This window comes from Myzus persicae, unplaced genomic scaffold (assembly GCF_001856785.1).
Source record: "Myzus persicae strain clone G006 unplaced genomic scaffold, MPER_G0061.0, whole genome shotgun sequence".
In the NCBI taxonomy this organism is placed as follows: Eukaryota; Metazoa; Arthropoda; class Insecta; order Hemiptera; family Aphididae; genus Myzus; species Myzus persicae.
Window position 1 is genome coordinate 16,172 of NW_019104279.1, and position 15,827 is coordinate 31,998.

The window sequence follows — 15,827 nt, forward strand, 5'->3', positions numbered from 1 at the left end:
GGACTGTTGCAACTTCTCTACCTATAATTTTATATTTTCTATTTCTATCTCTCTCTCTTTTTTTTACACATATTGTTATTTGTCATTGTATAATTTCTTCTTAATCGTCATTTTTGTTGTTATTTGTTTCACTACTTTTACGGCACTTTCTACTATATTATATACCTACCTATATGATTCAACGATAAACAAAATTAAAACGTTTTTTCTTCAGATTTACTTCTTCACACTTGTTTTGTGGTTTTTCTATTCTATTTTATGTTATTGCTACATTTCTACTATTATTAATTTTTTTTGATAAAAATTTGTATATTTTCTTCTTTTTCTTTTTGTAACATGCGTAGAGGCTATACCATATATGCCATATATGTATTATTAAGTTTTTGCGCCTCTTTCTATTTTTCTATTATGATCATTAACATATAAAAACCTCGCTTTGTAGCACTCGCTCTTAAAAAAAAATACCTTAACATATATATAGATGAACAGGAGTTTAATACTTTGTTTTGACGTGCGTGTGGATAGGGATTTTTACCGTAATTTTTTCCACTATATACTCCCCGTCGACATCAATTTAAACGTCAGGCGCTCGAAAACCTGACTGGTTATTAACTTGTTTTTTGATGATAAATGAGTTTTATTTTTATATTTTGATGGTGATTAATTTTAAAAAAAATTGAACATATACGACATCGCAAACAGTATAAGGGAAATTTACTTATAGTTAGTCTCCTAATTAGTACATATTTAGTGCAGTTTACTTGGATATTAATTTCATTACAAATAATATTATTATAATTTATAATCCGATTTAAAAACGTTATTTGTTTCTTATATTACGTACTTTTAACTCAGTTTTGAGACAAAAATCAAACCATCATGTTTTAGTATTTTTTTAAATAAAACTTATATTTTATTCTTGAAACGATGTTTCAATTTTTCCATACTAAATACATTAAATTATTTGTATTTTATTCAGTAATTTCATTCCGAACAAAAGTTTTATAAATATTTATATTATTTTATTTACAACTTTCGTCGTTTGGTTATATTTTTTTTCAAGCTACATTCTTTCATTATAAAATATGTTTAATAGTTATAACACATAGTCGAAATCACAAACATATAATTTCAGATCAATGTATAATTGTATTGACATAATTTTTATTAGTTAGTGTTATTGTCATATTTATTCCATATGGTTTCATTGAAAGTTAATTTCATATTTTTTATAAAATACATTTATTTAAAAGTATCTATTATGTCATGCAAGTTGGTTATTTTAACAGTGAACACTCTGTATTTAAAAAAATATTGATTTTTTTTTTAAATGTACATGCTTATTAAGATTCTTGCAAAGAATAATTTATATTTCCTTTATTTTTCTCACCCTCGTGTAAACCAATATTTATTTTAAGTCTATTAATCTGTAACAAAATATAGAGACTCGAGGTTAGCTATATTTCGTAGAGAGGATAAAAAATACCTTTAAATACCAACATACTAGCACACCAAAATAAATAAACAAATACTAAATAATGTATTAATTATACAATACTCAATGTTTTCAAGTGATTACAAGTGGAAGAGTCAATTATGTTCTTTCATATATGAAACCGTCAAAAACAATACTGCTTTAACAGTTTTTTTTTAAGGATTTATAGTCTTCTGTCGTAGGTGTATTTCTGTCCAAAAGTAATTATTGTGCAAACATAGAATATTGAACGTATAGTTTTTAATTAATAAGTGTTTAAGTTTAACAAAAAATTTAATGACAAACGTATCCCATGAAACATATTGTAGAGCACCCGTCTGGACTTAAAATTGACCAAGTCAAAATAACTTAACAATAATAAAGGTGAAATAATAAGGAAAATATAAAATATTAGAATCGAGTGCATCTTAAATTTTACAAACAGAGCGAGTTTTGAACATAAAGTATACTTTTGTAAATGATGAGTTATAGCTGTTAAAATAATCACCATGCAACAAACTCCCACTAATTATTAGCTTTGGACAAACATTGTTGAATAACACAATATTGTCTCCTTCCGCTATTTCTATTTTTCATATTCTCTCGTCATCATAAAAACAACCATATTTCTTATTCATTTTATTATTTATTTTTCAAATCATTATTTCTGGCACCCAGTTGCCTTCGCTGTATTATTATTATTTCCTTTCAAATAATGTATCTATGGAAATATCATCATCCATCAATCTTATGGTTTTACATGACATAGAAAATATAACATTTACAGGAGGTTGCAATCGTTGATGACAAAATGTCCACATTATACGTGGGGGGACGGGAAAGGGTCGAAATAATATTCTTGTGGTAAACGTACGATAAGCCTCCTGGTTCGTCCTAAATAATATGACTGATTTCCAATAGACTCGGGGTACCTACACATAGTATTCAATAAATAAATAGAAGCCAGCTAAATAATGTACGCAAATTGAATTTCAGCACTCGTTTCGACATAATATTGTATAAAATAATTTTTTTCTACCCCAATATACACAAAAACTCCTGTAACCTTCAACCTGTTATGTATTTTGCAGCGTATTTATATTGTTTATTTTATAAAGATTGATTTATCATTAGTTTGCGTTTATATAGTTTTTAAGTTTTTGAATGTTTTAAAATGTTAAATATTGGTGATTTGATACATTTTATATTACATATTATGTATCCAAGCATGACATAAACAATTATTTATACATTTTTTTTTGTAAATATTTAAACCAGCAATAATAATAATTGGTAATGTGTTCACTATTTAAACTGCACCATTCTTAGTCGTTACCCAGTTAAATGACAAACTGTATACCTATATATTGTATTAGTTTAGAAATGAATTTTTACTACTGACCTTATGTCAGTATTGGATTATAATTGGTATAAAAATAAAACCGATATTAAAAAGTAATGCGATTAGCTCTATTTATAACCGGGAATGACCAAATAATTAGAAATGACGTCGGAAAACCGTATCGCAAGGCTCAGCAGCTGACGTCACGCCCCAAGCCCAATAAGTAATTCATTGGTATTTTAATCTGATGTTTACAGAAAACGCAATAATAATGCAATACCTACGTTATTTTTTGCCTTACATTGTACCTATTATAGTATTATTTCTTAAGTTGGTTATTCCTGATAAGTTCAATCCTATCGCCGCCCACCACTGCCGACTTCGTTCGTAATAAATCGCATTAATAAAATATCGCCACAATTAGACGCGATGGGACGTAAAACGTAACATTCCCGGCCGAGCTGCGGGGGCTTTAATTTTAACGACGATTTATAAAGAGAAGAAATAAAAACAATAGTATTCTGTACAATATGAAACGTAATGAATACCTTTGCGGCCCCGTTGCTGATTACACTATTACGGTCAAAATATTAATTCCGGTACAATGTTAACCAACTTCAAATTCCGTTCGGATGTTTGGGATTTTTTTGTGCCAGCGCTAACGGCGGTGGTTGTTATTATATTTTACATTGTACGGACCAAACGCAATGTCTACATATTTTGAATTAATTGTTTGACGTATAATATGTGTGTACATTACAATAATGTGTACATTACAATATTAGTGTAGGTACGTACATTCTGAGAATTATTCGTAGTTTGGTCCGTTTGTGTGGATCGTTTTCATATTTACCGGTACAGTCACGTCGTTTCACTGTGTATTTATAATGCTACAGCTATAATATAAATTATAATTATTTTGTTTCTGCTACCACGGTCCCATACGATACCCCGAAAAAAAAACCGATCGTCAACGGTTTGCGCGCACATTTAGGAAATTCAACCGATAGATGTATACAAAATGTCTATAATATAAATTTAATGTATGAGCAATAAAAATCAACTAATTAACCAGAATATATTTTAAAATTATACACTAGGCTTCACAATACGTTCGAGTAACTTTGTAATTTATATTTACATAATAATATTGTTACTAAGAGGACGCCACACAGACAATATGGCTGTCTTACAAGTGCGAAACATACCAAATTTACGATCAGAAGATCACGTTTAGCTTCGTTAGTTAAAAAAAATCAGAGTGAATGCGGAACAATTATGAAACTTTATGGTAAGAACATTCATTTGTGTTCGTATGTGAGTTTTTTATGATGATCAATTTTTAAATGAGTTATGAGCATTTTTAACTAATGGTATATTATATTCTTAAGCCTTGCTAAGAAATAATTATTGAACCATCGTAAAAACCTATGTTCAAACACAGATAATGTTCTCACAATAAAGTTTCATAATAGGTCAAATCACTTTAATTTCAAGCTAATAAACGTGATCGGCTAAGCGTAAATTTGGTATGTTACGCTCTAGTAAGCCCGAGACAATAAATGCCCTTATTGTAGGGTCCTCATAAATTATCTTATAATATTTTAACAAATAAAAATATTATACTTGATAGTTGTAGGTACCTATAAAATATTCTATTTTTTTTTTCATGTGTGCAAACGATCATTCAAACATCTGATACAATTTCTAGAATGTGGTCAAACCTGACATAAAATATGAACTTTTAAAAAATACGTGGGCTGACGGTCTGTCACACATTTAGGGATAATTTCGTGAAAATGGTTAAACATGCCAAAAAAAAAAAGTCTAGGTACCTACACATAACGCAGTTTATCGTCGATCGTCGTTATATGTCGCGGACAATGCGCGTGTTCACCGAACGTTAATCTTTTGAATACTCGGATTTGGCGGAGCAGAAACGCGGTGGATGTCCAGTGTTTGAGGCCAGTCTCCCACTCTGTCTTTTTTCGGGTCTCGTGACTCGGCGAAAATGTGACTCGGGAACTATCATATAGCCTGCCGTGGGGGGGAGGGGAGTGGTCGAGACCTAGAGATCGTCGGATTACGCGTTTCGAATGGGCGAAAAATAAAAATGATAATATAATAATCAAGTACACGGTAGAAAGTACGCGATAAACCGACCCGGATATACTTTTGTGAGACAGAGTTGAGCGAACGTTTTTCGATGCAAATATACCGCCGCGTCTCGGCAACGTCGGTGGATTAATATTTCGAAAAGTTACGACAACCCTCGACGTTTTTACAAAAGTTTCAACGCTCCCGTCGTTTTGCGGTACACGCACTTATCTACATAATATATATATATTTATGTGTGTGCGTGTGTTTGTGTGTGTGTGTGTGTGCGTGCGTGTGTGTGTAAGCACACTGCGCGTTCAAATAGTGGTTAAGATTATTAAACCGTCAGCAAACTTCAAAAACGTTCGATTATAATATTAAACAGGCGGTGTAGTGTAAAGCACTAGCCGCTAACTACAATACGTAATTAAGGACCCAAAACAGAATGAAAAGGGTAGGTAACATCAAGTTAAAACATCAGTTATTTGAAACATTCATACGTATAATATGATAGATATTATAAAATATTTTAGACACGGCAAACACACATTATATCTACGCGATTAAATCATTTAATTACATTTTCCAAATTTAAATTTAATGTCCTAAAAATGTATTTTTTCCAGGGAGATAAATATAAAATTGTTTAATCCTTATACAAATCCTTGGGTTGTATAGGTATTATCAAATTGAATTACTTAACTGTTGACTACTACTAATAACGTATGACAATTATTGATAAAACAAATTACTAATTATTAATTTTTTTTTCCGTATTCTGAACCATTTTTAAATTAAGTATTAAATTAGTTATTTTATTTTCGATTACTTCTGCGACGCCGAATTCGATTAGATATTAAATAATCGTTTACTTTAACAGTACAATAAAAAATCTAAAATTCGATTATAATTTATTACACAATTAGGTAAAACGTAACATGAATTATTATAACTGTTTTAAGCTTTTGTAATTGTTATTCCTATTAAAATAATATCGTACAATAAAATATTATAACTTTTGGTGAGTTTAAAATGATTAAGTTCTTCTATGGGTAGAAATTATAAAAAAGTTCTTTCGATGTGTAATTTTTTCGTTATTATTAAATTAATTACCTTTCACTCAACTAATCCCTCCCAGTTCCCATAGTGGCTTCTGTGGTGTCTGATACTTATTATTTATTATTATATTTGTTTACACTTAATGAACTTGAAATATTCTAATGTCACTGGATCCCAGTCGTAACTATTAACATTGTACATTTAAGCGATACCAAACACAATTAGATACATAAAAAGTTAGTAGTAGAAGTTTTATTAACTTGCTAAGGTTTAATAAAATATACTTACTAACGGTTATAAATTATTATACATAACATAAAATTACAAACAATAACGATCCGAAAAGATGGCGTCAAAAACATGTTTAAAACGTCTTATCGACCATTTAATCTGCCGAGTAATATCGCAGATGACATTTCACTACCTATGACATAATATTATAGATTAAAAAAAAAAAAAAATTACGCATAAAATGTACACATTCGAATGAGCTTTAAACTGAATATAATATATCATTACATCCTAATAATATGAGCTATAGATTGATATCATCTGTACCTACGGAAATAAATCAGACAACCAATAATTTGTCATCATACATCACTCTTCGTCGTGTTCGTTTATATTATTAACTTAGCCGTAGTTAATACAATCATTCAACTACAGCGAGCTGTTGTTATCGTTGCTGTAGACCCCGGGGAACTTCACATTACAACACTATACAGTTATATGTCACGCGATTACGAAAACGACGAAACAATATTGATGACGACGGTTGATAAATGTTTACCCTCGCCATCCCGGGACGAATTACAATTTTTTTTTTTTTTTTGTCGGGAGCTTGACCGATGCTATTATAATATAATACCTACTCAACACTGTACTCACTGCACTACTATTATTTCGACACACCGATGATATTACTTAGTAGAGCAACCTACCAATGCACATTCACTATAAATCCGACGTGGCCACCGGTGGCCGAAACAATAATATCGCCGTGTATTACCCAAAATATATACTGACTACTTTTCAATAGTAATGTTCGCGTTAAATCGAAAACGATTGTTTGTTATTTGCACGTGACATAAGTGCGTTCAAACAACAACTAACGTAAATACACAACGAAGGGACATTTTTGCTGTAGTACAGGAGATCACTACTACTGTTATTATAATATTATAATAGGTTCAATGATGGCGCATTTTATCATTTACAAATATAAACGAATGGTTCGTGTACCCCGCGAAGCAGTTTATCATCTATATCATCATAAATATTTTTTTTTAAAAGCGAAGCGAACCATAGAACCAAAAATCACGTCCTTTTTTGTGTATAAGTTAAGATATATGATTTCATAAACGGAAATTATTGAACACGCATTCTATGCACAACATATTAAATCATTCGTACGGGTATTAAAATACCTATAATATTGTACAGTGGAAGTCCCATAGTAATATTATGCTCCGTTAATATTGTCGTGAAAGCATTCCCACATTACCGAATGTACGTTTATCGAGAGAAACTCCGTGCCTAGATACTCCATACTTAAAATATATAAATATCGAAACCCTCCGATCATTTACACCACAGTGAAAACCGATTATTTACATAATATATGTTATGTCATTTGCTTAAAATATTGTCCTGTGATGGTGTCTCTGCAGTCGTGTGAAATACTTAAGCACTTGTCCCCTAAACCAGTGAATAATTTAATGAAACAGAATATTATTCAGTGCAATAGTAATAATAATTGTTTGTTTTATCACCACTATTATTGTGGTTCTTACATTGTTTAATTTTACTGACTTCATATTTAAATGCCGTTAGGTATGTAAATTCAACATTTTGGCATCTTGGTTAGAATTAAAGTTCAAACACCTATTATTAAGTTTGAAGAAAAGAACACATTTTCAATATAATGTAATCATATTAGTAAAATAATAGTTAATTTATTGTTTAATTTGTTCTTTTTGAACTCTAATTAAATAAGTCGATTTATAACTGCGAAATATGAAAGCTCAATTATCTGATATTATTAGTATTATCTGGTACTCGGCATTCTCAACAATTATTATTTCATATTTTATGTAATGATTTTACATAATTTAAATTTTAAAATATTCTAACTGTTTGTAGAAATGTAATGAAAAATGTTTGAATAATACTAAGCAACTCCAAAAAGATCTAAATAATTTCATAATTGGTTTACTATCAAGATATGATTTTAAAAACTGATAAATGTGTTAATATTTAAGTTTCTTTAAAAAATAAAAGATTATTAAGGTATCACATGGTATAATATAATGTATGGCTATCATAAAAATATCAAAAATGTATAATAGGAAATCTCCTAAAAAGTAACTTTTTTACTATCGATACACTTTCTTCAAAATAACATGTTGATAATATTCAAATTAAATCATGTATATTAAATTAGGTTTATACAAACTTGAGTACGTAGAATTTAATAACAAATCACGTTCATGTTATGAATTATTCTCTAGTTTTATCTAAATTTGAGTAGTATGCTTTTTTATACTGGAATTTAAATATTATTCTTCATAATCAATGTTTATTTTTAAGATATTTATGCTATTAATTCAGCTTTCAAAGACTTCCTATTTCAGGGTATGACTACGAGGGTCTTTTATTTCATTAAATGAAAAATGTAAATTATTTAACTTAAAATGTTTATTCAAATTACACCATAATTATCTTATTTTTCCTAAAGTTATTGAACGATTCTATTTTTTAATTATTTTATCCAATTTAATAAATAAAATCTTATTCTATAATGTAACTGCTACTTATGGGCATATACAAATGAACTCTGAAAATTACATAGGTAGTATATTGAAATAATATAACAGTTTGAGAGATCGTAAATCTTTTTGTCTTCTTTAGTGTCAATATTTTATACATCAAAAAGATAATATGACATTATCTCGAATCTATTCCACTCTTCAAATATGGAAATACATGTTTTAGTTATAATATAAACTTATAGACTCCCCAATTTAAATTTTGATACATCGATCATTGGATGGATTTGGATAAAATTCTATCCAGATATCACGTAATCTATTTAAAGTGTAAACCAATTAATTGTTCGTATTCATTGACGCAATAGTAAAATTACCTTTTACAGAGTAATTCTCAAACACATTTGTTCACATATTGCTTAAATAATGTATTTTTAGAAATTCTGATTTTTATAGTATTTAAGTATAATATTAAAGAGCACATTTCAAATACTTCGATTTTTTATGTAATTTAAGGAGTTTCCTGTAGTAATACATACTTATTTTATTCAAACGAGACCAAACTTTTTTATTTTAAAGTACCTATAAGGAAGATGACTCTTTTGAAAATGTTGACATTTGAAGTTTAGACAATTAGTTGGCCGAGTCATTAAACGTCATGAAACTTTGTAAAAATAAATCATTTTCTTAACGATTTACAATATAAAAGAGTGGTTATCGTTTGAATGAAAGAAGTTTGGATCACCACAGGACCCTTTTAAACTGCATAAAGATCCAAAAGTATGAAAATATGGTTCTTAGATCTTAAGTGTACTCAAAAGTTTCAAAAATCAGAATTTGAATAAATTTATTTTAAAAATGCAAAATATGAGGGTGGACATGCTTGGTGAATTGCTCTGAATATTATATGCAACTAGTATGGATAGCAAGTAGATTATTAGTGTGCGCAACGAGAAAGTTTGCATCGGTAAACGGACTACAAACACACACACACACACTTACACTGCACTCACGTTCTGGCACTAATACTGCCATTGTAGGGTATACAATACAATATCTCGAAAAACAAATTCATCAACACGACGACGGGTAGGGCAGGACAAGTGGATTTATCCGGCATTAGGAGATACTCCCGTGTAATTCAACTAACCGTAATCGACGAGTTGTTCATTCCAATATGCTCGCATGAACTACCTCCATAATACGTTTCGACGGTTATCGCAAAGACCTAGCTTAAGGTGATAACCACAAGCCAGTCTGTTCTAAGCCATTTGTTTTAAATATTGTCCGAAAATATTCATTAACTCGCGAAGAATGATGAAACTACGCCGAGGCCTTTTTTGCACGCCGGAAGTCAACGTATAAACCATAAAGTATAAACGATCTGAAATAATCTGCGCCAACTTTTGCTCGTAAGCTCACGGACAGTGGTGATCAATAACGACTGTACGTGTAAAGGCATTGTTTCTAATAACAAAACAAATAAAACATATTTTAATAAAACCAAAAACTAGGTGCATTTTTAATAAAAATATTTAATTACCAAAACGCTTTCAAGATTTACTGTATAATTAATTGTTCAGCAGGTACTTTATTTGTTGCAATAAAGTGAATACAAATATAAATCAGAGTTTTTTTTAATTATTTATTAAATATTTAACAGTGAAAAAAGTGAAATTGTATTGTATGAAGTTCCTTTTTTTATCAAAAAAAAAAAAAAAAATGCAATAATTAAAAACAAAGAAAATCCCGGGGAAAAACCTTCGTTACCTGGAACCCTTAATACGATTTTAAAACATCAATTAGTAAATTCATGAATGTTTTATAAATAATAATTCTAAAGTAACATCTAACGAAAGACTTAAATAATAATATTATAATCAGACATCAACATCATAATATTATAATAAACGTAGGTAGGTACGAAAAACTATCGCTTGGCTTTCGAGTAGATAGTCCAATAATATTATGTAACTTAAATGTTTTCACAGTATTCATATTATATATCATAATATTGCTATAGCATGTATTCAATGTTGACAAGCGAGAAAAATCCAATGTTTACACAAAACGGATAAAAATTATTGACACTGAAACTTTGTTTGCTATCTTATTTTTCCGACATTCTCTCGGCAATGCTCGGCGACCCGTTTAATATAATTGATTAAGTCTTTAATCGCGCAGAGGATATACGTATGTACTATGCAACGAATGCAAGGGACCTGCACTATGCATTAAGTTATCGATTCATTTGACCGTTAAGTTCCGGACGTCAAAACAATGGTTATGACATTTTTTTGTAATACCCTGCAATTACCGCCTACTCAATACGCGTTCCCGTCCGGACGATAATTATTATAATCGATGAACATTACTGTAGACGACCGTCAGAGAATTCAATTCACTCGCTCAACGAATTTCTGTATTTTCCAAACGCGCATAATCTTATCATACCTACGCATTCTTGAAATACTCGAAAGCTCCGTTATTTATGCTCGAAAATACACATACCCATACACGCACACACACTCACGCACCCTCGTAATCGTTCTCACGCATATCACTGGAGCTCGCACGCAGACTTTTATTACTATTTTTATTTTAAACATTTATTATTATATTATTACACAATCTGGATTAAGTTCACAATAACAGTAAGCGAAGTGCCTACGGCGAGACTTGTTGAAGAGATCATCTCATCGTTTGACGGGAACTTCGGGTCGACGACTTTTAATAACATTATAATAATAATAATAATATGCGCCTTTTGAAACGCCCTATTGTTTCTCCACTCGACCCGCAGCTCGCAATTACAAAACACCTCAACCACCACATCCGTACCAATATACATTAATGAGTATTTGTATTAAACGCGTTATACACTTATAATAATATATACGCTGTGTATGCGAGCGGCTAACCGCTGGCACTTAGGCCGAGTTCGTCGAATATTTTAGATGGTATAAATAAAACACAGCGTATGCGTTTATCCCAAATTAAAAACGTCAGGAACACGATAACATGCACTGACCTTGACCTCGAGAAAACGAACCTAATCAGATTTTTATATTATATCGGCTTTTAAAGCGTGTTTTACCTCAGGTCAGCTTATTGTCGTGTTTAATATTGGTCGTTTTCATCGCACACCGCCGTTAACAGCCATTTTCCGTAAGCCTTCCGTACGATTGCTGATAGTACCATCTGATGTATTATTATTAATGTTTCGAGTTATTCTAATAAAAATATAACCGTATTAAGAAATGCAAAAACAATCATTTACCGAACAAATGAGACATTCGATGATAATTACATACTATGCATTTTACTATTGTACAAGATTAGCTTGGTGTAACGTGATGAATCACAATGCGCGTGCGTATACCTGTTATTGCAATGCCTATATATATATAGTACCATGTACCGACCGCGGTAATAAACAATATAGGCATATAAAATAGGTATACATGACATTATTATTATTGTTTATGTAATTTTTATTGTGATTGACCGTCGTTAATTGTTTCCGTGTCACGTCTACAGGATTCAGCGACCCTTACTGCATGCTCGGTATCCAGCCGGGCATGGTGTCCCCGCAACCCGGAGCGGGCCTGCCTCCGTCGCCTGCCAACAGCCCTTCGCCGTACCAGCCACCACTGTCTCCGAGGCCTGCGCACGCCACCGCCCGCACGCTGTCCGAGGGTGGAATCGACTTGCCGGACGGCCGGCACGACCATCACGACAAACTCCGCAAACACCACAGGTACGTGTGAGCCTATAGTATAAGTTGGTGAAGGAGGGGGGGGGGGTGAAAATTTCGTATTCGGACGATTTTAAAATGGAAAAAAAACCACGTGCCAGTAACTCAAATTGTCATGATATTATAAGTTCATGCATGGGGGACACGTCCTAATTGTAAACAATATTTTAACCGAGTACTATAGCGCCGGGTCGGGTTTTAAAAAAAAATTCACAACTATTTCCGAATACAATCTATTGTGTAATTGTTAGTCTTCAATAACATTATGTTTCAATGAAATACAAACAGCGTCAGGTCCAACCAACATGTAATTTCTTCTGTTTGGATTTGAAATAATTCACTGCGAAAAGTAAACGTTATTATTATTATTATTTACTGTCAAGCTGTATTATTACTTAACAATATTATTATTATTTTATTGACACAAATGTCGAATTTTTTTGGAATGACCCACTTTTTCCAAAGTACAAAATATTATTATGCCTGGTAGCAGTGAGGATGACAAACTTTTATAATATTGGTAACTTTATTTTTTAGAAACAATAAAGAATTGCGTTCATTATTTTTTTTTCATATATACAAAATTAAACAATGAAATATAAATATTTTCGAACGTTGTTAAAATTTGACCAAGTTGCCACTGATTAATTTTGTTTGATAACTCTTGTAAAAAGGGACCCCCTTTATTCCACAGTTGATATACATTTTTTTAAATTATAAATTATGAGCAGAGCTAAAAATTGGCTCTAAAGTAATATCAAATATTATACATATTGTGCACAATTTGTTTGGATATGATGTATAGTATGAAGTTCAAATTTTGACGAAATTATTCTTATATTATTATGTTATATTAATGGGAAAAAAAACATTTTTCCGCAATATATAATACCTAGTTACTTGGTAGTAATTCGTAAAAAAAGTAGTTGGGATTTGAAACATTTTTCCATTTCGTAGGCATACTATTATTTTCAATAAACAATGACATTTATAAACCCTGTTTTAGACAATTTTAGCGATTTATACCACGAACCACCTACAGGTACAGGATATATCGTGATCGCCAAGCTAAGTATTGACTTTTGACTTATAAGCAATATGCGATAATTTTCACAAAATTCAATTTAATCCAAGAAAGTATTGAAAACAATAATAAAAATATAAATTAACATAAGCTATTTTACATAATTATAAAGGAAATGTTGATCCACCCGTCTCCGTCACTCAGAACTGTTTTTTGCGTTCATGATTTAATGATGAGTTTAAGACGTAACACACCCATTCCCGTACTCAATGACAAAGAACCCCTGAAACCCACAACTCTACAGCAGACGCAGTACTGAGCATTATGTTTTTCGTTAGGCTCGTGTTCGCTTCCACCGCGCCGTAATGACACTAACACGACTAACATCCATTGACCGGCGTAGTGTATAGGCAATTTCAGTACACCAGCAGGTGGATTTCGTATGATATCCTTGGACATTTAATGTATGCGAATGGGAATATTATGGGTGTTGTGACGAAAATCATTGTTATTGACATACGCCTAACTTATAAAGAAAATTATAAAATTATTTTATCCGCTGTGCAGGATTTATAACCTCCGTTCGTAATCTTGCAGTTGTCGTGGCAACAGCGGCCAAGCACCGCGGTTTTAGCTCCGTGAGGGGTTTTTTTTTTAGCGATTCCGCATACTGTTTGGATAGTTTCCGTATAGGTTCGACAAAGTTTTGTCGATGATTAACCGTATATCGGGGCCAGCAGGTATATCTGAAGTCTTTTAGACTTCCGTGGGTTTATGGGCTTTCCATTCATCACTGCGCGTATAATGTCGAACCTATATCAATTTCAGCTTGAATATTATAATCGAAAGTAAAGTTTCCCATACCGCGTTTTGCCAAACAATATCCTCTTCGCCATTACATGAAAACATCGCATTATTAAATCCAGGGTTCTGGGACGAGTTTTCTTCTTTTATTTTTCATTATATCGTTTTAATCCCGACGTAGTTGGACTCCTCTGCGATTGCGGCCATCTCACCAACGCCAAGCGTGATAATGTTTTTTTTGCCTGATACATGGGTTCATCGGACCAAGGTTCATTTATTTTGTCTCAAATATAGTCTTATTCAATTTGTTAACCGTATGTACACAATAAATATACCAATTCACTGTTGTTTATTATAATCAATCGTCGAATAAAATGTTTTGTGCAAAGGCTATTCGTTGAACTCAAAACCACAATGATTCAACTTCATTTGACAATAATATGATATGTTTTCACATGTAGACATTAAGTCAATTCGTGTCAAAAATGGTAAAGTGTTGTATTATAGTGATCACCTGCAGTTACTCAGTTAATTATTTGATGTGTAATAATATTGTTTAGTATACACAAAATTAGTGTATTAACCATTATCATATGAAATGTATATTTATTTTTATTACACTTATAAAATTATTGAAACGCATACATTTCATAGATACCACTGTTCGCTTACCTATTTATGAACTGTTCATATTTTTTTTTAATAAGCAGGGACAAGTTTTACAAGTAGCGTCTGCTAAACAAAACTTTGATAAAGCGTCAAATTACATCAATAATATCATATTCTGGCATAAAAAAATACTTAACTATTGTTAACACTATCGTAAATTGTGAAATAATGTCTTCGTTCATTCAATAGAAGACCATTGCGAAATCCGTATAATACGATTCTTGAATACTTTCGCAGATCAATCGATCATATACACTATAACAATCATTACGTATTTTTTTTTTTTTATCAGTATAGGTAAAAATAACAATAAGTAGTATCTTTATTGCAGCAGTACTTACCATTACTCGAATAAATACTATACGGTCAAACTTATTCATAAAACTGGGCTATAAATGTACATAAAATATTTTGATCACGTCAACTGATTACTATTGTTCTACCAAGACCATATAAAATCGCAATATAATATTATATTATCTAATAGATGTACGAACGAGTTGCTGTTTAAAACGAATTGCGGTGGTCTGGATAACCATTGTGTAAAACTGTTATTGAAACACAACAAATAATCAACGAAATAAATGTATGTCCATTTTATAATACCACCGTAAAGTATCGTTATAAGGCGTGTAATATTGTATGGGGGATTTAAAATGGCCCGTCGTGTTATAACCATAAATCCACTATAGCCGTTTCCGGACATTGGGCCATACAGAAAAATGCACGTACACAAGTATAATAGAGAAGCCTATAAATGTTCTCCATTATATTATAGCCAATTTTCTGTTCCAACCGGATCCGTTTCGAAAACGATTTCCACAATAAGTATT

The 15,827-nt window shown here is 31.3% G+C and overlaps 1 protein-coding gene across 1 annotated transcript in view; it reads left to right on the forward strand.

Annotated features, from left to right (window-relative positions):
• LOC111040845 (BAI1-associated protein 3) overlaps positions 1–15,827 on the forward strand; it is a gene marked incomplete at its 5' end in the record, with an annotated part of 55,590 nt that overhangs the window by 14,639 nt on the left and 25,124 nt on the right. The window contains one exon of the mRNA XM_022324903.1: positions 12,281–12,500. Within this exon, the coding sequence (XP_022180595.1) occupies positions 12,281–12,500 (220 nt within the window). The remainder of the gene's footprint in view (positions 1–12,280; positions 12,501–15,827) is intronic.